The sequence below is a fragment of the Doryrhamphus excisus genome, linkage group LG10 (genome assembly GCF_037039965.1).
Source record: "Doryrhamphus excisus strain RoL-2023G ecotype Guam linkage group LG10, RoL_Dexc_Guam_v1.1, whole genome shotgun sequence".
NCBI lineage: Eukaryota > Metazoa > Chordata > Actinopteri > Syngnathiformes > Syngnathidae > Doryrhamphus > Doryrhamphus excisus.
Window position 1 is genome coordinate 14,923,368 of NC_136366.1, and position 27,491 is coordinate 14,950,858.

Below are 27,491 nucleotides of genomic sequence, written 5' to 3' on the forward strand. Positions count from 1 at the left end.
AATTAGTACACACTTACCTGGCCATTCCCTCTTTGAATCACGCTTCCATCTTTGAGCCAAGTGATGGCTGGAAGAGGGTTGCCAATGGCAGCACAGACAAGAGAGAGGTGATTGCCAACCACACCTTCCAGCACAGGAGGTGGGGTTTTGGTAAAGGTAGGGGGCGCTGTTGGACAGAACATTAACTACCTTAGGTTTAGAGACAAAATAATCTTGAATCAGATTTCTCTCAGCCCTTTCTTTAAATGGCTCCAATGGCTGGCTGCTTGCATCCTTTTCAGTTTGAAAAATATTTGAATATTTTTTTGTCATATTTTTTTCTTCTGTTAATTACAGCTCATCGTTGTGTTATCTGTCATCAGGTGCTATCAATTATCAATAACCTTTTCTCATAACCACTCGCTCCTTTCAAATCTCTCATCCATCCTGTCAGAGCTATTGACAAGCTCTCTTGTCTTCAAGTGCATCATACAATTAGACGTCATTACATTCATCTCTTACCTGATGCTCACACATCACTGTCTCGCCTTGCTTTTGACAATTTTATTTTACATTTTGATCTATATTTTTTTAAAGTTATACATGATCAAAATTGCAACACTAACTAAAGCTTTAGCACTGATTCCAAAAACTTCTTTGTGGTCCTATGTTCTCGCATAGTTCAGCCAGAGCAAAAAACAGCCCTGCTTACCCTCTGCAATATTCAGAAATCTAGAAAACTAGAAATTGTATTACCTTTTCATAGCTCAAAAGAGACTTTTGACAACTAAAATGATGTGATGTATAGAACAACGTGACTATAAGGGCTCACCAATTACAGAAAGCATTATCCAGGTGCCGTTCCGAAGCTCCTCTGTTGGTTTATCTAATAAGATGCTCCTGCACTCATATAAGCCCTGGTCGTCCAACTGCAGACCCTTCAACCTCAGAGTGTTGATCCCCACCAGAGACACCCGCCCTGCATAGGCATATAGATACAGGTAAACAAGTAAGAGCAAGGGATTCCATGCACGTAACATTGATGTCTGACGTGTAGCTATGCTAAAAACATTATTTTGTTCTGAGTCATTGTCTGAAAATGACCCAAAAAACACAAGTGCAAAACAATGCAGAAATCTGATCTGATGGTTGCAAAGTGATGACTCACCCAGCAGGGCAGCTCAAGCTTTATTAATTTCTATGAAGAAGTAAAATTGTACATATAAAAAAGAAATAAAGACAACCTGTCCTCTCTGAACATGTCTAAATATGAAAAGATACAAAAACATTGTTTTGTGGACGCCATTGAGATGTGTGTTAAATAACACAGGATCCTAAGTCCCTAGGCCTGTGCAGAAAATGTTGGTCCTGACAGTTGGAGACAAGCAGGAAGTCAGAAGTAGGCATGTCATTGCCGATAACACACACTATTTACTTTTCCAGGCTGCCAAAGGGGACTAATTCCACAGGGAATAGAAGGGAGGGGTGTAGTTAATGTCAAGTAAAATACCCTTTTATCACACAAAAGGATTTCCAAATCCAACCTTCGACCCACGGCAGTCCAATGTTTACTAGCTGAGTGTGATAAATAGGTCACCGCAGTGCCGCAGCAAAAAGGTTGTACCGAGGCAACAAACGTGACTGGGAGTTGTCAGTTTAAAGGAAAAGGAAAAAGGCTGGTTTGACATCAAAACATAACCGAGTAATAGTACCATTTGAAAAATACATGCTGGTGAGAGATTTAAATGGGAGGTCATGTGAGTCTGACACATGAAACACAACTAGTCTAGATGACTGGTATAGTCGAGATGACATGGTGTCCAAACCTGACACAGGAGTGAAAATGTAAAGTTGAGATGCACTCAAATATAATTTTTTGCTGTGTTCAATCACCGTCACACCATAAAAGTAAGTTCACTTCATGAAAAGTAATGGCAAATGAAGTCTTGCACTCACAGAAATATATGTCAGCGATACTGAGTATATTTATTAAAAGGTATTTCACGTTTGAATTATTCCTGCTATGACATTTCCTCAAAATAAAAATGACCAATATCAATATCGAGTGTTTCCATTCAAGATACTTGTGTTATGAGTCTTGTCCTACTGTAAAGTGAGGATATTCATTTTGTTACTGCAACAGCTGACACGGTTAGGGCTCAACAGCAACACTCTAAAATATCTCTGAGGTAGGCATGGAATATAGAATTAACCATGATCAGACCATGCTCACTAACGCCTTACGACTGAACAAGGCCAAAGCCCTGCAGCAAGACTCTAAAATTTGGTAGGGGTTTTAACATGTCAATGTCAATGTGTGTTTTCTTTGAGTCTTGTACATGTTGTTTACATATTTTTAAAAACTGGGTTAAATGCTTTAGAACAAAGATTCTCACCTTGTTCCACTGTGGGACCAGACCAATATCCGTTAATGACAAGCGGCAACATTTTTCAACTCAAATTTCTCATATACACTCAACTAAAATATAAATGCAACACTTTGGTTTTTACTCTTATTTTTCATGAGATGGATTTAAAGATCTAAAATTCATTCCAGATACACAATATTACCATTTACGTCTTCTTCACATATAGAGTTTATCAGATTGTCAATTGTGGAATGTGGGTCCACTCCTCTCAATGGCTGTGCTAAGTTGCTGGATATCAAGCAGGAACTGATACACGCTGTCGTATACGCCGGTCAAATACATCCCAAACGTGCTCAATGGGTGACATGTCCGCCATGTATGCTGGCCATGCAAGAACTGAGACATTTTCAGCTTCCAAGAATTGTGTACAGATCCTTGCAACATGGGGCCATGCATCATGGATGTGTGGCATAACAATGGACCTCAGGATCTCATCACGGTTAGGTGCATTCACGGGTCCACCACCCACCACTTGACAATCTATGCTTTAGAACCCTGCCTTAGACTGTTTCAATCATTTCCCATGAAGAATAATGCATGTGTTGTTCCAGTAAAGCCTTAATTGATATAACACCCAGCTAAATTTCAGCTAACATCTTTGTAGTTTGAGCAAATTACGGTATGTATTCCTTCCCAAATACCACTGAGTGAAACGTTCCTTTCTCTGCACATCCGCCATTCAGCTCACTGGCTCCATTCAATTAGCTGACTGGTCCAAAACAATGTCTTCCATCAGGTGAATTCATGCACACACACACACTGACTCACCAGGTTGCCCAAAGCATTTATTTTCCAAACTCTTTACAAGGTTTCATTCAATGCTTTCTCAGATGACTGAGAAAGAGGAAACCATTCAAAGCTGGATTGAAATACAATGCTCTTTCTGAATTTTCAAAGAGTTTTTTTTTTATGTATGCTATTTGTACACTAGTGATTCATTTAGAAGTCCTTGTCGCATGATAAGAATTTAATGTTAAAGTTTACTGGAGCCAGTGGAGATGCGTTAGTTGGCAGCAGCTCTTCCCTCAAACTAATGTCGCGTAATGAACACATTTATGCTTCTTTTACTGTGATGCCACTGGATGCATTTCAAAAATAAACACTGTGCCATGTGTAAGTTATAAGAAAAGTGCCATATTGTCTGAGATGATGTTGAGACAGCTTTTATTTGGACAGAGAAAGATATTGTTTCACCTTTACCTGCTTGTGCATCTCGATATCTGAATCTCCCTATCAGTCACAGAGACACTCGAGGCTGAAGCAAACATGAGTAATTCCAGAGCAAATGCTCGTGCGTGTGTCCGTGCGATAGAGGAAGCATATTAGCCATGTTCGCCGTGTGTAAAATGTTAACGTCTGTACACAGTCTTCTCTCGCTGAGCGCGATGGGATTTAAACGGGATGAGCTCACTAAAAGCACATTTATGCAGCTGTATTTATTTTTTTATAGAGCAGCAGTATGGCTGATGAGAGAGTCTGTGCTGTTCACATAGCTGATACTAATCCTTTACTTCTCAATTAAAACAAATACATTCAATCCTATTTCAACCTTTCTGGGCAGCAGGCTACAAATCCATTTAATCGCACACGTTGGCAAGTTTACACATGATCTAAAACAAAGATAAATAGTTACCCCCTATTGGGAAAAGCTGTTATTCACTCAAGCGAGCTTGACTAGTCACCGTTGGACTTTGGGTCTCCAAGCCAAACAGCCGTGACACCTGAGAACATGACCTGAGGATGTGAAATCCACACCAGTAGTTGTTTAAAGTGGATAGTTTCCCATGATGCACCTGTTACTCCCACAGACAGGTAGCTATGTGAAGCAGCAGATTACAATAAACCCTTTTCAAAGCCTTTGTGTGGCTTCAGCAGAGTAGTTTCTGTGTGTCACTGGAGTAGAGAGATATTCTGGTATTGTGGGTGTGTGTATGTGTGTGTAGGGTGATTTACGGCCTGTGCAGGTGTACGCAAACATTGCAGAGTAAATCACAGGACAAAGGTGAAAGAGAAATTTGGGGGCCTTAAATATCAGCGTTTTTTCCCTGCCCCATCTGACACTGTAACATCCACAGTTACTATAAAACGTGACCCTCAGCACACGTTGATGGATCATTTTCAGAGCGAGCCACAAAAGGGCGACTGTCCTTTATGGGCCTCGACTGAAATTAAATTCAGCTCTACTCCCGTTCACAGTAATTCAACAGTCAAGGTTCAAGCTGACTTTATGGCTATGTAAATGGCCATATCATTTTTCCTGGCCAGGTAAGGCAAGGGAGCGGCATCCCATGTACACTGACAAGATCTTTGGCTCTGATAAATACAAGGACTTTGGCAAACAAACACTAAAATATCCTGATTGTTGGGGTCTACTTGATATGATTAATTTGAAATGGCACCTAAGTAAGTTTATTTTAACGTTGTCTTGAGCTTGGTGAGTCAATTTTGCATTCTATCAGGAGAATCCCGATATGACCTCCAAATATGCTACGACACCCTTTCTTTTCATTTCCTCAAAGGTGTTGACAGAAAATGAATAAACTGAGAGCGCATCATGGTGTAATACATTTGAGTTTATAACCATAGCAGAAAACCTGGTTTCATCACGTGTTGAGAAGCGATGGCGTACAGAGCTACAAATCTCCCAGACAAAAGAGACACCACAAAGACATTTAGGAAGACAGAGCACCAACAAAGCGATCAAATCCAAACACAAAGGGTTGTATAACATCAATGAATCATATTTTGTCAGTCTGCAGTCAATTAAAGGCAACAAGACAAGGGATTCCAGTGTTAATCGTGCACGTTGCTGCGACTCCTGGGTTTTTTGGGAGGTGCATGCAATGTGCAGAGACTGAGCTTGAAACTGAAATCGGCAAAATTCAACATAATGCATACCTGGACAGCAGTAAAGCATATTCAAGGGTCAAAATGAGGGCCGTGTACAGAAATGTGTTCATGTTTGCAGGTCTGATTTATTCCCCACTGCAGGAATCCAAAAAGGTAAAGGTAGCTAGGTTGAATTTCATGTCAAACTGCTGGATGGAATGGAGAACAACTCTTACAAAAGACAGATATGTGACAACTAGTCATGCACTCCAGCTTTTGTCCACTCTAGTTTCATTGTTTGTGACTTTAAAGGATGACCGGATCTACACAAAAGTAGTCTCAGTGCATCGAGGATCTTTCCCCCCCCAGACACCGTTTCTTGTCAAAGAGGTAGGCACAAAAGATGATGATGCAACAAAAGGGAGCTCCTTTTAAAAGTCACTCCCACAGAGGCTAGTTTTGAAAGGCCAGAAAGGTGTGGTTCTGTCTATTGTTTATCTGTTGTCTGGGGACAGGATATTGTTATGCAGTCTTTCCACAGATAACACAGGAACTGAATTTCATTAAAAGCGCCTTCATCATTACTATTAATAATTAATAATGTCCATTTACAATGGGCAAGGTTACTAAAACACAAATAAGGTATATTGAGCCAAATACTGACATACCAATTAACTGATTAAATCCCAGTAAACTGTCAAAAACCATCCCTCTCAGTGCTTTGATGATTTTGATCCTTCATCAGAAAAAAGTTTTTTCCATTCCTTAGTAATCAGCAATAGAAGATAAGCATAACTTTCACTTTGACACAAATTTTGCCATACTTGCCCAAAATATCTATGCCACAACATAAATGACACAAAAAAAATTATGTTTTACATGAAAATAACAATTTATGCACATGCATTAAAATTTCCCTTCAAATCGTAACGTTTTGCACGCTACACGGCTTTTTGACTTTCTTGTTGTTGCGGACTGCTCTTTTACATTAGAAAGATGAATTCCGAGCTCTTATAAAATGCCCTTCTGTCACCTTTAAAGGCTTAAAATTGCACCAGACATGAGCTCTTCCATTGTGCAGTTGCGTCATCATCTCTTTTTGCCTCTCTCACATAAAACATGTAAAACATGTATACATACGTCTATAACAAGACGTAGTATATAATAAGAGCATTTCCTGTGTAAACATGTGCCCTTACCATCATATTGTGGATGGACACGAGGTGTGTAGGATCCAAATTTGATCAGCACAGGGATGTCAAGTCCTTGTCGTACCCATTCTACCACATGGTGTGACCCAGAGGACACATCAGCTGAATCCGATAGTGGAAAACGACATTCCAACTCGACAACACCTCTGACAGTTCCGCGCACCTCTGGTCTTTCTCCATGGTTAGTCCCTGCAAATTTTTGTAAATTGACATTTTTCTTAATATGATGTGAAATTCAAAGAATTATACTCAATGGTGTGAAAAGATCACATGAAATAAAAGATGAAGGGAGAGTGAAATGCAAATATACTTACGGAATAGGCAAACAAGTGCCAACACTGACAGAATGAGTAAATAAGATCTTCTTGACCCCATATCTGTCACTCAGACAACCTGCAGCATACTCAATCTGTTGGCAAAAGACACAATTGTCACAATCACATGAATAACTTGGCTGCATAAACGACCGTCTGTGAAACGGGCTCCAGCTTGAGGTTCTATTTTCGTCATCATTTTACAGACAGTGGGAGAGAAGCTTTCCAATTTTTATATAGCTTTCCAATGATTGGAATTCATCCCATATCATTACACAAATGGGTAAAGTTGCTTCCGTGGCCAGAAAAACACCCTGGCCCTTATATCCGTTTATGAAAGTAAATGTCATAATGTCACGTAAATCTTCAGCGAGTCATGTGCATAACGACATCTAAGTGTTTTATTTAGAGCTCATCAGTGAAGACATTTGGATCACGCAGCACTCAAGGACGAAAATAAGCTCAGCTGGAGTCAAAGTCTGAATTTGTCTCAATTGTTACAGTTTTTAGTTGAGGGTTTCTAAATAATTGCCCTTGCTAAGGTTCAGACCTATTACTCATAGCTCGAGTTCACACAACAGTAGTGAGAAGAACATTTCCCAGCAATATCCTTTATATTTGCCGCATCGTGCCAAGGACATATAGATAGATTGAACAACACCAGAGTGAGGCAACTATACAAGCGCTTACACAGCACCCTTCTAAACTATGTCTACTTATAAGCAAAGGTTTCAAGCCACTAGGCCTTTTCGTCACAGCTCTTTGTGAAGTAAAAGTCACATTGAAGAGAGTGCGGCCGACACAAAGGATAATAACTCAGATCAAGAGACATCCTCCCCTGACAAGTGGGAGTCCCGAAATGTTGTCACTATTGTCTTTTAATGACGAGTCGACACAATACCCTCCGTAAAGGTTAATATAGTCCAATCCCTGCTTGAACAACAGGGAATTGACTTGATGCTGCCAGTGTCATCAAACCGTAATGGGTGTGTGCCTCAACAGAAATGCTGTCAGCTGTGCGTAAGACACAAACACAATCAGAGCCCCATGCGACCGAATTACCATCTTACTGAATTAAAAGGGGCACTGCCAAAGCCAAACTCTTAAGCAGAGCTTTCCAACTGTGTGTTACCCCTACCACTATATTAGGGACCCACAAAGACACAGTATACCATACTGTAACACTAATACAGTATTATAACAAGCTGGACCATCTCTCTGAGTATTCCCTGTCAGAGTATTCGTCAAAAGGAAATACCCGGACGTGAAACACTAAGAGACAGCTGCTGACACATGACTGCCTGATGGCTCCTTGTCATTTCCCTCAACATCATCACTTATATGAGTGCCTCCAAAGCCGTTGTAATATGGAGCAAAATCAACAAGGACAGGAACAGTGGAAAAATGAGTCAATGGAGGATTTTCCTACAGCAGCTGGGTCTTGTGCAGATGAAACTGGTGGCTGCTTACAAAGCAATTATTGTGACAGGTGCAGACAGGAAACCAGGTACTTTTGTCAAAAATGCACAGTTAGAAGGTTAGACTACTTTTTTAGCGGAGATTTGAAAATGAGTTCCCAAATAACACTGACAGTAGCATGTATAAATTATTTTTTCACCCATGCAAAACAATCAACTATGCTGAAGGTTAATTCTGACAAGGCTCGATATCAACACATTAGTCACAGAACTGAAGGAATGGATGTTTAGCCATGCAATGTAAAATTATAGTAGAAACACAACAGATACAAAACCAGGTTATTCAGTATTTCAAAGATATTGTTTCTTCCTTTTTTCTGCCAAACTATTGTTGCAGGCCAAGACTTCCCATTTGAGCAAGGTGGCCTCGTGGGTAACCTGTGTGGGTGACCTAGTCTAGTCTGCTCTGATGTGGGACGTGAGTTCCTTCGGTGTGTGAGAAGTACACAAGTTAAGATGAATGGTAAAGGCATCCAGAGGTCTTGTACTGAGTTCATAGTAGAAGAAGAGAAAACAAAAATCTATACAGACTATACAGACAATAATACCAGTGTATTATTGTCTCTCTTCATTCTCACAACAACCCAAACAGTTGTTTTGTTTGAAAACATTTAAAAATATAATAAATATTACATACACTTTGTTCCTTATTATGGGTGCCACACACAGGAGGCAACCCTGTCTTCTGCATATGTCTGTCTCACACCAACTACCATCATGTCCTCCTTCACTACATTCATAAACCTCCTCTTTGGTCTTCCTCTACGCCTCCTACCTGGCAGCATCCTTCTACCAATATATTTACTATCGCTCCTCTGGACACGTCCGAACCATCTCAGTCTAGCCTCTCTGACTTTTATCTCCAAGGCCTCTAACATGTAATGTCCCTCTGATGTACTCGTTCCTGATCCTATCCATCCTGGTCACTCCCAATGAGAACCTCAGCATCCTCATCACTGCTACCTCCAGTTCTGCTTCCTGTCTGTTAATTTTCAGTTCAAAAATAAACATGTCAAGCTACTCTAAAACCAAACAATCCGTGCTAAACAGTAAAGACCTTCTTAACTAACACAAAAACATCAACAACAAAAATGTTGCACCTGACCCTTCTTTTGCAATAAAAAACTTCCTTGAGTCAACATCGGTCATTAGCATACTTATTCGTTCCATTTCTTAATAGAATCATTTAATGTTTGGGAAAGTAGACTACTTTCCAACACTTTCTGACAGAGCTAGGATGTTTAATTGGTGAGCATGCTTTTGATGGACACTTTTATTCCACCCAGTAAAGTACTGCGGAAATGAAAAAGTTGCTTTTTGCAAGAGAAGTGTAGAAGTTGTCAGCACAGGCGTCTCAAAGAACAAGAGCAAATGGGGGAGGGTGGATAAGTCATAAATCTTTGAGGAAATAATAACTCACTCTCTGTCCAATATGAATTAGGCAGTCAGAGTTAGACTAACGATGTGAGGCATATTGTCTTGACTGCCGCCTGACAAAATGTCACTGGGAGAACTGCATCACAGCATTATTGTAAACCTGATGGAATCTTGATGATGTCCTGCACCGACATGACACCCGAGTAGCTACATAAGGAATCTAATTAACAAAAAAACACTACACAGTGGTCCCTCATTTATAGGGGTTAATTGGTTCCAGACCCGACCGCATGAAATTGGATTGGATTGACCAGTCCAGGGTATACCCCGCCTGACCCCAGTCAGCTTGGATAGGCTCCAGCATACCCTAATGAGGATAAGTGGCATGGAAAATGGATGAAAGGACGTTAGTAAATAGAATATTTTTGTAATTGGAGCATAGAAAACCTGTTTATGACTTTTTAACAAGATTAAAGCCCGTTATACATACAATAACACCCCTATAGTCATTTTTACGCTCCTATTATTCATTGGTTTCAACTGATTGCACTCTCTCATGTGGGACATGCCATGGCTGACATGCAATCTTACGGCAATGTCTCAATGTTTTGTGTCATTACTGAATACTAAATATTACCTGTATTTTATGTTATGACTAATATGATAATTTATTAATCAGTTTCTGAAAAAACACGATATAGCGAGGGGACCATAATCAAACCGCGATATTGCGAGGGTGGTCAATACAAACAGTTTAATGAATGTTAGGTTTATGTAATGAAACCAATGATACATCAGCAGTCTCTACTTTATTCATGATTCTAGACAAACTGTCATGTTCTGTCTAGGCTCGGGCCCCCGGGATGAATAGACTTGAGGCAGCGAGTGCATGACTTAAGCTATTTTATTATGATCAACTCACGCAGAGGTGGGCAAAGTACAAATAAACACAGCTGTGGCGTAAGGAAGTAAACAAAATGTGACAGTGCAGAAACTACTTAAAAATAGCACTAACTGAAAACGTGACTAAAACTAAAAAGGAAAAAAAAAGACGGACAGAGCATGAGGTACTGCAGGGAGATGTTTGAGGAAAAATATGTAAGAGACACCATGGAAGATGGGAGCAAAATGCAAAGACAACAAAAAGCTGGCCACAGGGAACAGCAACTAGAGATGAAACTATGGAAACGACATATAAAACTATTGGAAATTCTGAAAGCAAGTCTCGTTCTTCTGCTGTGGGCCCCTCCCCATCGAAAAGCACTCACTCACAGATGTACTCGTGTAACAGTGGTCATATCTCTGCATTCTAGTGATGCACACACCAAGCTCAAACCAGAGACCAAACAATTTGTTTGAAATTGGTGGTGACATAAAAGGCAACACATCGAATTTGCCCACCTCAAATATATCCACCCGACCCAGTTTTCCCACTTGGGGGAAAAACTACACATCAAAATGCAGAGCCTTCGTCCCTGCATCAGTCAACCCTCACTGAGACGTTTGATCAGCAAATTACATATAAATGGAGCAGTGCAAAATGGTGTGCATTCACAGAAAGTCACTGCAAAGGAAATGTTACTCTTTAAAACAACTCATTTCTCGAAAAGCCAACATTTTCCAGAAATGCTTTTGCCAGGTAGTCTTACTCCCTGTGAAAAAATACATATCAAAAACAATTTTAAAACTTTACTTTGTGAAAAATAACATTATTAATCATAAGATAACGAATGAGGTTTGTTATATTGTTTCGTTTGCAGCCCCACCACAACGTTCAGCTTTACATAAATTACAAACTATCAATTGGTCCTAAAATTAAGCATTTTCAAACTTAAAAAAACTAAAATACAATAGGCATTCAGAAAATGTGATATGTAGTACAATATCTGTGACTTGTTGTGTGTGCCTTTAAGGAGTGGGGCCTGGGACGTGATGTGGGCGACGTCAGCTACCTAGAGTGACTGTCTTGCCAGTGACTGGCATGGGCTGATAATTTTTTTGTCCCCCACAACGCTATCCCTCTCCCCTACAGCGTCCATTACAATTACATGCAAATATACGATAGCAAATTAGCCAATGATGCCATTATGTCAGTCCCCGACCCCCAACATCGAGATAGATTGCAATCCTGTGGGGGAAACAATGAACTGGGCGCACGGAATGCTGAGGTAACAACATCAGAAATGATGAATCAACCAGTGTGTGCCCCCTGTGGCCCCTTTGCTTAAAAGCACGACTAATTGCCAAGCGGCTGCAGGTGTGCCCAACTGTTCTGTCCATCATTTTAAGGAATGGCAATAGAACGGAATGGAACGGAAATTAAACAGGAAATTAAAGAAATTGAAGGAAACTGTGGCTTTGGACCATCATATAGAACATAATAGGATGACTATATGTTCTGTGATTGACTAGCTACCAGTCAACTTGGGAGAAGTAAGAAATATGTCAAAACATGTAATGACAACGGCAAGTATAACATGTTCTGGTACCATAGCACCCGCCTAGCACATTTTAACACTAAACAACATGAAACGGCCCTCAGGGACTGAAGATGGACATTAGCCACAGTCTATAATCTTGCATATTTACATAAAAATGTCGATCTGATCATGAAATGTTGATGCACTTCTCCTGTCTTTATTAAAGGGGACCTATTCTGTTCCAATGCTTTATTCTCGTGTTAAAGAATGTCAGTTTTTGATCCTGCACCCAGTAAACGCTGCCCTACATTACAGTATCCTGATGTCCTCAAGAGTGTTTGAGAATGTGACCAATCACAGCGGAGTGGGCATATCTAGAGGAGGGCAGGAGGTGGAGTAAATTAAACAGACCATTTAGGTCGGAAGCAGGAAGTCCATGGAAATACAGCTGAATCTGGAAGATGTAGAAAGCTGTTTTTTGTGGATTATTGTGTGTATCTGCTCTATCAGAGTCCACAACTCAATACAAAATGCCCAAAATGAGCATAATAACTCCCCTTTAAATAAAGAAATCAAATTTACAGGGTGAACCCTCACTCTCAGTCAGCTGGGAAATGATCCAGTTCACCTGTGACCCTGAACAGGAAAACCTTGTGTGATCAGATGTGATCAGATTACTGAAACTGTTCCCCACCTTTGGGATCGATACACTTCTTGAATATCAAACAAAAAAACAATATCTACCTTCCCAGAAGGCTTTTATGAGCTTTTTCATTTCATGGCTGGGCCCCCCACCATTGGGAAATAATTACACAGGCTGTCAACAGCAGCAGCAGGTCTTCAATACACTCCCATGCTCCAGCAAACAGCATAACATTCACACACGTTTCCACAAAGTCAAAGTGAACATGAAGGCCGAAAATCCACTGGAAGCGCGTTTATCGCTGTCTGACATGACATTCCGATGTTTCTATCCTCCTCCCTTCAGTTTTGTACAAGCTTTGTGCAAAGTTTGTCATCAATATATAAATAGATCAGTCACTGTGAAATGGGGAGGATGTCACATAAATTTAGACCGCCTGTTGCAATGAAGGCGCAGATTCTTCCACTATTTGGCACATGGTGATTGGCTGATTGTCCTGTCCCTTCCTGTGGACTCCCTCTCAGTAACTCATCAAAATGAAAATGATTGGATGAAAATCAAATAAGCCTGCCCAGTATTTGGCATCTCAAGGGGGGTAAAACTGTTAAATCAAACTGTTGTTTCTGTTGCTACTGGTGGACAAGATGTATTGTTTCTGGCAAGGAGAGCAAGGCAATTGGTCGGAATTGGTCGCTGGGAAATAAAAAGGGGACAACAAGGAGAAAAATGGGAGGCAAATTCTTTAAGTAGAAAGAAAATGACTGAATGTGAATTCAAAGTCAAAGAAAACAAAGCAGCCTGATACAGCATGTGACCATGGCAACATACTGTATCCTAGATGGTCCCTTGACATTTTCGCTTAACTCCCTGCTGACATTGAGTACCTGCATGAACATGAGCTAGGTGACAGCCAACAAAATAATACAATCATAAATGAATAGTCAGTTTGAAAAAAACAAAAACCCCATGTATCAACTGTTGCAAATAAGAGAAGCCACAACAGAGTGAGCTGATTGATTGAGGCGCTGTAACACATATATCAGCAATTCTGCCACCACTCACCCCATCATCATGAAAAGATGGCTATAAAGGGGATCCCACATTTAATCAAATAGAATTTCCTGTACCATGAATTTTGCCGCAGTCTGTTCTTGTTTTTGTCAAAGCACACCACATTAATGCTTTCATTTGTTTTAAACAGTAAGGGTACTATATCCTAAAGGGAACACAAATGCCTTTATGTTTTCTTACCGAGTTTAGACTCAAGGCTGCTTGTATCTGACAGCAAGTTCAATTGGACATTAACCTCTGAGCAAAGTGAAAACAGGGTGAAGAAAAACAATATGCGATGCCACCAGAATAGAACAAAGACTTGCTTTGGGTAAAAGGAATACATCCATCAGTTAGTTTTCTATAGAGACACAGGGAAACTAGTGTCTAACCCAGATGACTTGAGGGTGAGAGTCCATGTATAGCCAGGAACTGACACGTGTCAATCACAAGACTGACACACAGAGACAGACAGAAGCGTTCACATCTACTGTATGTGCAATTGCCAAGCCACAGTAAGTACTGAAGGGTGTATGGGCGTTTGCCCAACCAAGTGCTTTGCGGACTGCGTCTCTCGCTGTGTTCTGTGGAGGGTACTCTAGAAGTACGAGGTTGGTAGTACACCACTAGGTGTCATTCGGTGCTGATACAAGCAGAGCAGAAGCCTGGTTCTCATTGAAACAAGAGAAAAGTAAAAAAAAAATGAACTAAAGCCATTATACAAAGCATTCAGAACACGTTCAAAGACGTTGACACCCGTCACCTATATGCTGGTTTTCTACACTCTATGAAAATATTCAGTACATGTGGATGGGAAGTTTCTTTATTAAAAACTGTATTGTGGGTAGAATAAATGTAACCCCTTTGGTCCGTCCCCGCACACGCCCAGGGTCCACTGCATGAGTGCTAGCCATCAAGTTAAAAGCCCAAGCTGTGAACTTGCTGTCTATTCTGACAGACTCTTGCATAGACGGGCAAAAGATTGGTATTGTCCTGGAGTTTGTTTTTCAGAGGGAATGTAACATAATTGTTTAATAATAATTAACTTGAGGTTGTGCACCGATCAAATATGCACACTAACTATGGTGCGGTCAAGGACCATCGAACAGAGTGGGAAGGGTCACCCTTCGCAGACACACAGTGAAATAAAACAACATAAACATAGAATGTACATCTTTGCTACTGAAGGTTTTCCACAACCCAGTTCAGTCTCGCTTGCAGACCAGTATTGAACCATGGTGCAGTGTTTAGGGATGAAGTTTTGCCTCTGATCCAAGCAGGCTTCATTAGTTCATGCACAAAGAATAAGTCGGACAGCTCTAACACAGTCGTCTTAAAACTTACACAAACAATCTTCAATCTTAACAAACACATCAGAATATATTGCCCAAACACACTAGCAGCAGCTATTACTGCAATTAAGTTACTTCAGAACTAAGTTCAACCCCCACAAGGCTGTGAAAAGCCTGCTTTTATAAATTTAACACCAGCTTTCCATCACAATACGGGCCTGGCATTTGACGGCGCTTGATGTGCACTTTAGAGAAAAAAAGGACAGATTGAAAGGGGAATGGGGAAAGAATGAGAATAGGCTTCCACTCTGTGAATATTGTATCCCCTCCACTCCAGAGAACAAATATGAAGTATATTGTCCATCTGAGTGGGCAAGCATATCCAAAAACGTCAACAGCCTTTTGTTGAATTCACCCATAAGAAAAGAGGTAAGGAGATAAGAGCGGTGCATGGGCAAAGTCTGAATTTCCTACAGTAGGTCAAGCCCTTACAATAAAAAGTTCACTTTATTTTTCACCGCCCATGAAAAGCCCATATGCCCACTTTATTAGATTTAATTGGGTGTAACGGTGCCTCAGTTTTAAGGTCATGGTTTGCTCTGATTTGCTTTTATGTAAACAGCTTTAATGGTCTTTAAAATAATATACATTGTTGCCTTGGTTAACATCATTAATCCCTTCCAGGTCTGACCAAAAATGGGCTTTCACCAATTTTCCCATAGAAAATAATGGAAATCAAATTAGCACAAATGACAAATGAATGGACAACTGAATGTTTAACATCACAATGTTGACAAGTTGCACTTCACTTTCTGGGGTCATCTTTAAATCTTTTGAAAATATATATTGACGCTCTTCCCAGCACTCAAAGATAACGTTCACCTCAGGACATGCGTATAAAGTTTCACACCTGACCATCTGTTTTCCCATCCTGTTGTGTTGAAAGCAATGACGCTGTCCAATAAATATTTGATATGTCACGCCAGACACCCGCACAGCAACTAATTATCTGATTGCATATGTACCGTATGTAAAGGCATAAAGTATCTGGATTGGGTGTAAAAGGCAAAGGCGGCTTAAGAACAGTGTGGCTATTTTGACAGATTTCTGTTTTAAAAGAGGCTTATGAAACTCTGTGGAGGGAGTTGGTAAGACTCCATTAAATTTTGAGGATGATCCAGACAGTTGGGCTTCACCCCCCAACCCCCACCCCTCTTTTTTGAATGTTTAGCTCAATGTATTACCCAATATTGCAATATAAATCTTGGCATCCACTATGTAAGAAGTGGGTGTCTACACAGGTGGACACTTTGGTGATGAACCAAATTTAGAGTGGAACGTCTAAAACAGTCAAGTCAGAAAACCAACAACAAAGGCACATGAAACTTCAAAGTTCAAACAGTTGTCTTGCATGATGCCACATACACAGACATCAACGTATCACATGAGACTTCCATCCGTTCCGAGCAAGAAAACGTGAGCTTCTTGCAACACAAAACGCATATTGTGTGACACACCAGCACCAACTGTTAATCGAAACGCGTGAGAAGGACGAGTGAAGCAAAGTCACATTCAAAGCACTAAGACTGCAGCCTAAAGACATGCATGAGCACTTGTTATTAAAGTTACAGCACTGGATAGCTTTAATTTATACATATACAAACAATATGTCATATGCTGGCAGCGATAAACACATCAGAGAACAATACGTAGTACTTTGTACTTTGACATCATGAGACCAAGATGACATCAGTTGATAAAGATTACCCCACCATTGCGAGGCTTCAAGCAGGATGTTCTCGGAGAGAAATGGCAACTCATGTTCAAGTGTCATCAGCAGGTTGCAACAAAAATACAGAGAGTCTGGAAGAGTCACAGAAAGGCATATACAGTGGAAGTGGTTTGTCCCTTCCTGATTTCTTTTTTTGCAAACGGCTAGCGAGGTGTCATGTCAGTCAGCCAGATAAATATAGTTTTCGTTTTTCCGTTAAAACATAGCTGAGTTTAATTGAGATCCATCAGTGTGGAAAAGGTTAGAATGCCATTTCTAAATGTTTTGGGACTGCAGCAAACCACAGTGAGAGCCATTATCCACAAATGGCGAAAGCAAGGATCAGTGGTAAGTGGCTGGCCAATCAAAAATATCCCAAGAGCACAGCAACTGCAGGCCTGACTTGCCTCAGTTAAGGTCAGTGTTCATGACTGACACTAGGCAAAAACAGCCCGCATGGCAGACTTCCAGATGACAACCACTACTGAACAAAAATACCATTAAGGCTTGTCTCAATTTTGGCAGAAAACATTTTTATAATCCCTAAGATCAAACGCTGAACTTCAGCAAAAGAACATCATACCAACAGTAAAATATGGTGGTGGTAGTGTAATGGTCTGGAGCTGTTTTGCTGCTTCAGGACCTGGAAGACATGCTGTGATAAATGGAAGCATGAATTCTGCTGTCCAAAAAAACAGACCATCTCTTTGTTATCTCAAGCTGAAACCAACTTGGGTTCTGCAACAGGACAATGATCCAAAACACACCAGCAAGTCCAACTCTGAATGGCTGAAGAAAAACAAAATGAAGACTTTGGAGTGGCCTAGTCAGCCAGTAAGTTGTGACCTAAGTCCTATTGAGATGGTGTGGCATTACCTTAAAAGGCATTATATGCTGGAAAACCCTCCAATGTGGCGGAGTTACAATTCTCCAAAAGATGAGTGGGCCAAAATTCCTCCACAGAGACTCATTGCAAGTTATCACAAATGCTTCATTGCAGTTGTTGCTGCTAAGGGTGACTCAACCAGTTATTAGTTTTTTTTTGTCCCTTAATAATTAATACATTGTATAATGGAGCCAAATGGAGAAAATATCGAGCATCTGTAGTTATAATACAAAATAATGATAATATAAACAATATAGGAAGTTTTGTGACCACAATATACTGTATATTCGTTTTTAAATTGGTAAAATAAAACACTCAATTTTTGTGAAGCACAAAGTACACCCCAAAGAAAATATTTTATTCAATTTACCACAGACAATATTAACTTTACAGCTTCTTCAGGAGGGAGGTTTCCATTCCAGCGCTTTTTAAATACAGATGCCATTTTTTAAAGGTTTCTAAAAGCTTATTAATCTGTCAAAGAGTTTGATACACCATTCCAACACAATCATACCTCAAAGCAAATAAACATAAACAGGTTGATGCTGCCTAAAAGTTGGTGCAAAGTGACTTTGTTTCCATGTGGAAGTTCCCATAGATGGGTCATTAAATGCAGCAGACGGGTTGTATTAGGAGAAACTTCAAAAAACTTAGTTTCAAAAGAACAGATCAAGCTTTACAGCTGCACAAACTGTACATATGGAGACATTTCCCTGGGAAAGTGTGTCCAAACAATATAAACGAGTATTTCACAGTGTCACATAAAAAGAGATGATTGTTATTAACGAAAACACAATTTTGAAATGAAAGGGCGGAATTCATTCCGATTAAGCTTACTGTATGTAAATGTCAATATACGTCAACTTTGTAGTTTATAAATGTAAACGTTTAGCTTGTCAACTACACTAAAGATGTGATTCAAGTGAACAGATTGCATAAAAAGTAGGCCACAATAAGATGTATTTTTGTCAAATTATTCCAATATTTAATCACATCCTTATAACACCATAAATAACATGTATTCTGATTATTTTGTATTTTGGTATTTTGATGTATTTTTCTTATAAGTACACTTCGTCTGTATCATTTTATTACATAAAATAAGCTTTGTGAATATTGTTTGAGTGTGTGAGTTACGAGAGATAGTTATTAAAAATATTTATATATCTATGTTACTTCCTTGTTTTCAGGTAGAGGTCACAACAACAAAACTCTTCGTTTATGTAGTTACATTCGAAGTGAGAACTTTATCCGATAGTCAAGCATATTTGAACTTTGAATTTTAATTGAAGCATTATTCCGATAATATTAAGACTATTTAAAAACAAACATTGAGAGTGAACAGTTTAAAATCACCGTACCTGTAGCTTGATTACTGGCAGCCTCCGTGTATGAGAGTCCTTTTTGTTTTATAAAAACATCCCTCGAATATTCTTTTCAGTCTCTCCAGAACTGAGTCATCGGTTGCAGCTCTTGAACCGGCCTGAAATGTGATATATGTGGGGGGACAGGAGCAGGCAACAGGTGTGTGTTTCACATCCAGGTGACAGTGAAGTACACACACTGCTGCTGTGTCCTCCTCCCCACCATACACGCTGCTCTTTTGCTTATATTCAAATATCTCAAGCCACCACGTTTATTTACAAGCTATTAAAAACAGCCCAAACACACACACATTAAACCGGTGCTTAAAAGCAGGCAGATGGTTAAGTATTTTGTTTTTGGTTTAATTCCCTCTCCATGGCGCCCAGTTTAGTGACGACCACAAGAGGGTGTCCTTGCCCTGGTACTGCTGGTCCAACCCGGAAGTGTCACACTCTGGGCAAAAGTATTGGGACAACACACAGACAGGAACGTGAAGACTTTCTAGATGTTGAGCGCGCGCCTGGGGGATTTTCTTTGTCCATTCATTCACCAGCACAATTGTGAGGTCAAAGGTCAATGGGATTGCATGTCTTTTTGGACCTTGCCTTGGGGGGTTGGGGCAGTTATGTCACCACATGATCAGGCCTTTTCCAGTCTGTTCCCATCAGGTTGGAAGAATATTTAAAAAAGAACACAAATTATTTTGCATGCATTTTATATCACAGATTTTTGTATACTGTATATTTACCCCAATTAATAACATAATTAAGAATTAACACTCTGTCACCAAAAACACATAACTAACAAATTCATTCTTTAATCAAGCAGATCTACATAAAATACATACTTATTCAAAACAAAGACAATTGCTAATGTAAATATATTCCCATAGTACAGGGAACATATAAAGCAATTTGATCAAGCATTGGGTCTTTGGATAGTCTTGCAAACTGATATAACGTAGTTAAAATTAGTTTTAAACTTGGACATGATGAAACAGCGGTGTAACAAAGGACACAAGGCATCTCATTTGAAATGATGGATAAATTAACAAAACATGAAATACATACATACATACAGTGTACATTATGTAACAGTAACACAGCAGCAGGGATTTGAGTCAACACACGTTTTCCGTATTCTCTCTTGAGATTGTAGAACACGTAGCTGCTGGGATGCAGGCAAAAAGCTGCATCGTTTGTGCCACTTTGGTTCACTGTCAGGAAGGTTTGTCTCTGTATGGAGCGGCGCAGACAGAACCATAGCGATTATCTTAAATCCTGCTCAGTCCACCTGCGGATAAACATGGAGCGCTGTGCCTGGCCAGTGTGATACTTTTGTTTTATATGCTACATGCTGGGAGACAAAAAAAAACAGGAGATACTTTATGGGTATAAATAGGGTAAAAGGCAAGTCAGAAGTTGTCTCTCCACTCAGTCACCGAAATCTGGGATATCGTCATAGGAGTAACCTCTGTATCCCTTGGCGGCATAGTAGGCGATTCTTAAATGGTAAAATCCAGGAAGGAATACGAGAATCCCTATGATGATGACAGGGATGGTGCGATCCGGGTGCTGAAATCCAAAAAGAAATAGACCGTGTTTTAGTTCTGTATTGTCTTAAAGGGTCCACTGATCATTATGGTTCATCCACGTACCACAAACTCACAAATAGTAGTCAGCAGTCAACAGTTTACTGTAAATAACCCAGCTTTAATGTAATACTGTTTACTTTCTATGCAAGTAAACAGGAAATGCTCATTGCCAAGACATGATTGTTTTATTTGTTTGAGATCTGGTTTCATCCACTATGCAAAGTTGAGTGTTACTGTTCCCCACCAGATGGCCATCTTGGGAATTCATTCTTCATTCTTCCCAGAAGATGCTCTGTTGCGATGCCAATGATTAAACACAGCATGGCCTAATTCATAGTGTTAAAGGTTGAAAGGTTGACCCTTAGTTCTCCTGATTAAAATCAAATGTATAGTCTGCAAAAATTACTCATTTGTGTAATTAAAGCAAAACACTGTTTCTATATTTGATTATGGAGCAGTAACCTTTATTTGATCTCAAACATGTTCGTATGTTTTTAAATGAAGGTGCACTAATTGGCAAATCAACATCGGAAATAGTGTGGATCTTGCCTTCACGTCAAAGCACATTTTCTGCAAATACAATCTGCAGCCTGGAATACATTCACATTAACCTCCTACTGATAATTACAAATTTGATATGTTCAGACTGTTAGCTCCCACACGGAGTGGTGAATTTCGGAAGTGGAAGGCACAGCAGGGGAGATCCGCGCATCCACAGGCTATAAAACAACAGACTCATATTCCAACATACATGAAACGGCGGTAGCCTGGAAAGGAACACGGATGAAAACTGGCAGCAAGATAATAAGACACAGAGGCAACTTAATTACATCTATTTTTAAAGGGGGGATTAACTGGAGTGGGAGTGTTTCAATTACTGCTTTCATTTGACGTCTTGGATCAGAACCTGATTATTAACACTAAAATTAAAAATATCAATTTGTGTATTGGAAACAAAAAAAGAGAAAAATCTCTCACACCTACAGACAATTTATTTATAATTAACCGAGCATTATTAGTCTGGGCGAGGAAGCGAGAGACCCGTGTATGACAGACAGAACCCACGCAAACAGCTTGAAACAAGGGTGGTCTAATATTTTTTCCATGACTGTAAGTACTGGTCTAAAACAGGAAGTAAAAAATGTCTCATTTTCTGTTATGATGTCGACCATATTGGGCAACAGGAGTGTCTAAAGGGGTGTTATTGCATGTCTAGAGGGCTTTAATAATGTCAAAAACCTACACATATCATATCTCATAAATGTAACATTGTTGACACCGAGTGACCAGAATACTTAGTATGACTTGTATTTCATCATTTTTAGCAAATAATAGACCATAGTCCATCAAGACACAGTGATCATTTATCGATTAATTTTTGAAAAAACGATTTAGTTTGAAGGAGTGATGTTCGAACCTGTTGCTGTTGCTGTTGCTGTGGTCATACGTGGTCTCTAGAAATGTGAGCTATACTTACATTATTTTATATTTCTGTTGTTGAGAAGAGGAAATGGGTTAAATTACTTCCACGATGCATTTCTGTACTCCGAATGGAGTTGGCGGTGTTTGACTGACTGAAAGAGCAGAGAGGAATGTCATGCGTGACGTAGTGAGGTGAAATCACATTAGTGAGGACCAAAGCTTGGCTATTGACAATAATTTGACTGGCCCAATCTGCCATCCCACTCAGCCGTTTCTATTCATAGATGGAGTCGTCCTCTCCACAAGGGCACCGGGCACACTATTGTCATCATCCATCAAAATAAAAACCCCACAGTGATCAGCATTTCTTGTTAAAAAGGCAAAAACGGTAGGTTAGTGAATGACCAATTAACTGGGGCCATTCAACTCCCAACTGCAGTCTTACGTCCAACTGCTTCCTCGTGTATCAGGAACTTACACAGCTCAATAATTCTTGTCTTGCTGTCCACTGACCAAGACGCTGTTTCATAACAAAATCTTACAATGACATTGCATAGGAACAAAATCAATATTTCTTTTAAGCACAATATCAAGCATATCGTTCATATCGATATAGACTACATTTGATGCTGAGGCTTCAGGTTTCAAGATGGCGTTGCCTGGGTGCAAGCTACTTCCGGCAGGTCTGCATCTTCTGCTGCGTTTTTAGTGTTTAATAGTGCTCCATTTATTATTATTTTTGTGCCATACCGACACCTTAAGCAAGTGTGCCGTTATGGAGGTTGACCTTGTTACGTTCTTGTTAATTCTAAATAGTCCAACGTTTGGCCCTTCTTTAGTGTTTTTTGGTGTTTCTGACATTATGCAACACCTTTGTCCCCAAAATACCTTGATAGCACTGAGATTTTGATGGAGCCTGCACATTTTTGCATCTGTCAGCAAAAAGCTGATGCGACATGCCAAAAAGCTTCAGATTTGTCTCCCAGAAGGAGCTTGTCAATATGCATTCTGGCAGCTGTATAAATCTTTGTATAAATGGTTTATTTTGGCAGTTTTGAGTTATTTCAGTGACCATTATGGTTTTTACTTTCTTTCACAGTGGGGTGTCAACAATTTTATCTGAACACAATTGTGTCTGTGTTCTGTATATTCAAAATATGGGAGCTAAATCTGACAAGAATCACACTCGGGACGCGGGCGCCACAATCAGCTCAGGCAGAAAGATTTTTCCTCCAAATTACTTTCCTGTTTTTCCAAATGTGCCTGTTCCTACACGGTAACGGCATGTTGGAGGTTTTTGGAGGTGTTTTAAACTAGTTTGCACACTAGAAAATTTTGTAGCTGCACCGCAGACCAAAAAAGCACACCTTTGTCTGTCCACTTCCTTTCTATAATAATTGTGCTTATTAGGGTCAAAGGTGAGCTGGGGCTTATCCCAGCTGTCTTCGGGTGAGAGTCAGGGTAAACCCAAGACAGGTCGTCAGGTAGTCGCAGAGCACATATAGACAAATAACCTTGAACATTCACATTCACACAGACATGAACTCACCTCAACCACAATAGTGCCAGCGAGAAGAAGACCCCCAAAGGTGATGAGTAAGGTGCCAACCAGAAAGAGAAAGACTGCCAGTGCGATTGCCTTGTACGGGACCTTTGGTGGACTTTTCTTAAACTGTAAAGAATGACATTCCAAAAGCAGGTGACAGCTATTTTCCACAGGTGATTTAACATAATTTGACAACATTTTCACAATCTATTATCTTGCATTATCTATTTTCACCTAGTACCTGTAAGTCAATGTATCCATCATCATCCGCAGCCAGCCGCGAATATTTGACCTTGTTGAAAACACCAGCATCCAGCATGTTGCCTCGGCTCGCTTTCATTGTGGCACAGAAACTGTTAGGAGAGACGAAGACATTCAGAAGTAACAACCTTGGTTGCACCAAAGCATAACAGGTCCGATTACTTATCGAGTCTTCTTGAGATAGGATGGGTAGCTGTTTTTGTTTTGATTTTGATGACCGCTGGATTCTAAATATATTTGGTAGAGTTAGCTTTTTAAGAGGTAAATTCTTATTGATTTTATACACTCCAGACTACAAAGCTGTACTAAAATGTAGAATTTACAATGACACAATCTGCGTTGGTCAGATCAGCTGATAATATGCACTCAATACAAATAAATATGATGGTGGGCATGGGAGGTGGGTGGATCTGGGCAGACAATACAGTACAAAGTATTCACTACCTCTAAGTTAAGTACAAAATGAAATTATACACTGTGCTAGCAATTAATGGCCGAGCAGTGTGTCAGGACATGTTTACAATGCAATGTTTCTGGATTCTGCTTACTGTCATGGCGGAAAAACTCTTGCAGGGCAGACTAAGTAAGTGGAGGTTGGGTTAGTTTTGATAGTATTGTGTGCAAGTCATGTGACTTCATTTATGATGGCCCCACTTGAGCCTCCAGTTTTCACTGCCACTGTACACACATTATCCAGCCTAACTTGTTCTAAAAGACCCTAATGCTAAAACGTACAAAATTAACACACTAAATAATACTATATAACTTCGGGTACAATATAAATTTTATTTTGCAATATCATCTGAAACTAAATCCTATAAAATCTGATCTATGGACAAATGCAGTTGAGGACCATGATGCAGACGTGCATTCAAGGTAGGTATTTAGTATGCATTATAAATTGATTTTAGTTCTTATTACTCGTTCATTACCATTAGCATTGATTACAACGAGCGTTATTTCGAACTTATGGACTTGTAGCGTACTGGTGCTAAACTTACTAGTACTTCAACAAGTTCCTTGCTAGCAACTGGCTAACTAACTGCTATCTTACGCAACGTGTTTAGCAGCAAATTAATTAGCTGGAAGATTAGCTTGACATGACTGTAACTTCCTGCACAGCAAGTGAAAGGGTATACTGTGTGACCAGAGTAACTTTCACCTCTTCGTTTCTTCCTCCCGTTTCTTTTATACCCTCAACTGTGGTAAAAAGTAGCATAAATCCGTAAACAAAATCCGTAATCCATAGCTACGGCATCATGTTGTTGTTGTTGACGTCCACCGTACGTTGCAGACCATTTCCTCATTTTGGCGCATGCGCACAGGTGCTGACCAGCTTTTTTGCTGTTGCTGTGCGGTTATTTAATCATTACGTGGACGTAACGTTTTCATTACGGTATATATTTATAAAAAATTAGCCATCAAAGCAAACATATTGTATTTGTCAACCTTCATTAAAATGATATACAGATCTACTGTATATAAAATAAATTGAAATTGTAATTAATCCCTCACAATATGCAGTCATCACAGTTCCCAAAATGATGCATTCCTTGGCCTAGCTTTGTTGGATCGATATTACATACTTTTTAGTAGGTTCCAATGTAATGTTGTTCCAGGAAACCTAATTTGGTCTTGCCCATTTTTCTTATATTGCCACAATTCCAATAGGGGGTTAGCAAAAAGCCAATTGTATTCACTACAAAGGAAAGAAGCCAAATGATAGTGTTTGAGTGTGCTAAAAGTGGATTGCCTGTCATATCTGTAGAGAGACGTTTTCAGACTCATATTGTATACTCCAGACCAAATTGGACTTCAAGTTCATTGGAGAGCAAATAGAATATAGCTTTTACATTACAAATCAGATGCCTCTCAGACAAAAAAGAACTGCAATAATTCATGGCTTATTTATTATGTTTTTAGTGGGGTAAATTTAATAAAACGGCATAATTTCACATATTAATTGTGTGTGTATTTTCCCTATTTATGCATATTTTTTATTCGGATTCTTCTGTTTGCATATACTATACTCTTATCTCTTACACCTAAAAATGTACATTGTTTGTATAAAAACATAAACTGTAATCCACATAAGGTCAGTAGTAGCAATATTTGACATACTGAAAAGATGTGAAAATACCGTTAAAATAAAGTCATAAACAGACATTACACACATGCTGAAAATTCTATTTAAAAAAAAATGATGGCATCTTGTCAGTAAACACCAAACCTGAAATTAAAACACACAGGTGTGACGTTCCTGTCCATGTTATTTTATCAGACTGATAAACACATGTATCTATGGAATATAATTTTAATATTTACAGTGGGTGAGCCGCCTCACGAATGTTATCTCCCCCAACCAGCTGCTGGCAGCAGCTTGAGTTCCCTGGGTTGAAGAATGAACCTCATGATTTCAAATGTAATCTGGTTATAAACCGCTACCTTCATTAAACCTTTATTAACTGCAGACAATTTGTTTTTTAGAGCTACCACCCTACTATTAAAGCAGCTGTCCCTCTTGGGCTCCAAACTATATATTTTTTAAAAACAAAATATATCAGAAGAACACTGGCATGTTACCAATACATTTGTCCCTCGCATGCCCGAACTATCCTAACACGAGATGATAAGATGATCATTGCATGTATGCCACAAAAAGCCAAAGAAAAAGCAAAAGCAGTTTGTGTTGCTTGCTGAAAGGGGCTCAGAGAAGTACTGTAAGTGGAGGTCTCAGTATACTTGCCTCTTACATGATAGAGTTCATCTTTTTGAATGGGTTGGCAAAAGTAACCCACAAAGAATCCTATGAAAAAACACACAGATAGTTAATCCTTTGCTAAAAAACAAAAACAACTAAAAACCCACCTCTTTAAATCTGTTTTTAATGTCTAACTTTTTATATCTGGCTGCTGTGCCCCACCTCGCTTTTTCTCATGTTTTAACTGTGTATTAACGAATGAATGTTGTATTTTGGTGTGTCTTCTACTCTGTTTACTTGCTTTGATTCAACTCCATTCTTCTGTAAAGTGTCTTTGAGTATTTTGAAAAGCGCTATACAAATAAAATGTATATTTATTTTTATTATTATTTGCTGGATGAACCAGAACAACATCATTTTCTACCACTTTTTCGTCACAAGGGTCGCGGGGGTGCTGGAGCCTATCCCAGCTGTCTTTGTACACCCTGGACTGGCCGCCAGCCAATCACAGGGCACATATAGACAAACAACCATTCACACTCACATTCATACCTATGGACAATTTGGAGTCGCCAATTAACCTAGCATGTTTTTGGAATGTGGGAGGAAACCGGAGTACCCGGAGAAACCCACGCATGCACGGGGAGAATATGCAAACTCCACACAGAGATGGCCGAGGGTGGAATCGAACCCTGGTCCTCCTAGCTGTGAGGTCTGTGCGCTAACCACTCGTCCGCCGTGCTGCACCTAATAGTATATATAATAGTATAAATAGTATAAAATAGTGATTTAGTAGTGCGGATGGTAGTATTTGTGCCCTAAACTACATATATGTGGTTCCCATCTATCACATCTTACACACAATTTCTAAATTCAACTTTACTATAGGTGCTTATGAATTCCCATCATTAGCACAATTATTC

General features: G+C 39.6%; 3 protein-coding genes across 8 annotated transcripts in view; 1 reads left to right on the forward strand and 2 right to left on the reverse strand.

Moving 5' to 3' along the window:
- Positions 1-19,683, reverse strand: part of igsf9a (immunoglobulin superfamily, member 9a) — a 49,689-nt gene extending 30,006 nt beyond the window's left edge. For 2 of the 5 annotated variants that reach the window (XM_058065163.2, XM_078794180.1), the window contains exons 1-5: positions 19,041-19,683; positions 6,763-6,857; positions 6,437-6,637; positions 812-958; positions 18-166 (exon numbers count right to left, since the gene is read on the reverse strand). In XM_058065163.2, coding sequence (XP_057921146.2) covers positions 18-166; positions 812-958; positions 6,437-6,637; positions 6,763-6,823 — 558 coding nt within the window. In that variant the 5' untranslated portion in view covers positions 6,824-6,857; positions 19,041-19,683. Of the gene's footprint in view, positions 1-17; positions 167-811; positions 959-6,436; positions 6,638-6,762; positions 6,858-12,781; positions 13,049-16,794; positions 16,814-19,040 lie in introns of those variants that run through there. The other 3 variants (XM_078794182.1, XM_078794181.1, XM_078794183.1) reach the window with 3 other exon arrangements.
- The window catches only part of LOC131120080 (alpha-1A adrenergic receptor-like), a 202,188-nt gene that overhangs the window by 154,968 nt on the left and 19,729 nt on the right, over positions 1-27,491 (forward strand). The window contains exon 1 of one of the 2 annotated variants that reach the window (XM_078794186.1): positions 24,722-24,743. The exons of the other annotated variant lie outside the window; for it this stretch is intronic. The gene's annotated coding sequence lies outside the window, so the exon portion shown is untranslated. Of the gene's footprint in view, positions 1-24,721; positions 24,744-27,491 lie in introns of those variants that run through there. 2 annotated transcript variants of the gene reach the window in all.
- On the reverse strand, positions 19,842-25,175 carry LOC131120081 (transmembrane protein 230-like). Its single transcript, XM_058065170.2, has 4 exons — positions 25,030-25,175; positions 23,848-23,959; positions 23,610-23,732; positions 19,842-20,618 (listed from the first exon to the last, which is right to left on the reverse strand). Exons 2-4 carry the CDS (start codon positions 23,944-23,946, stop codon positions 20,478-20,480), a joined length of 363 nt encoding a protein of 120 aa, XP_057921153.1. The 5' UTR covers positions 23,947-23,959; positions 25,030-25,175; the 3' UTR covers positions 19,842-20,477.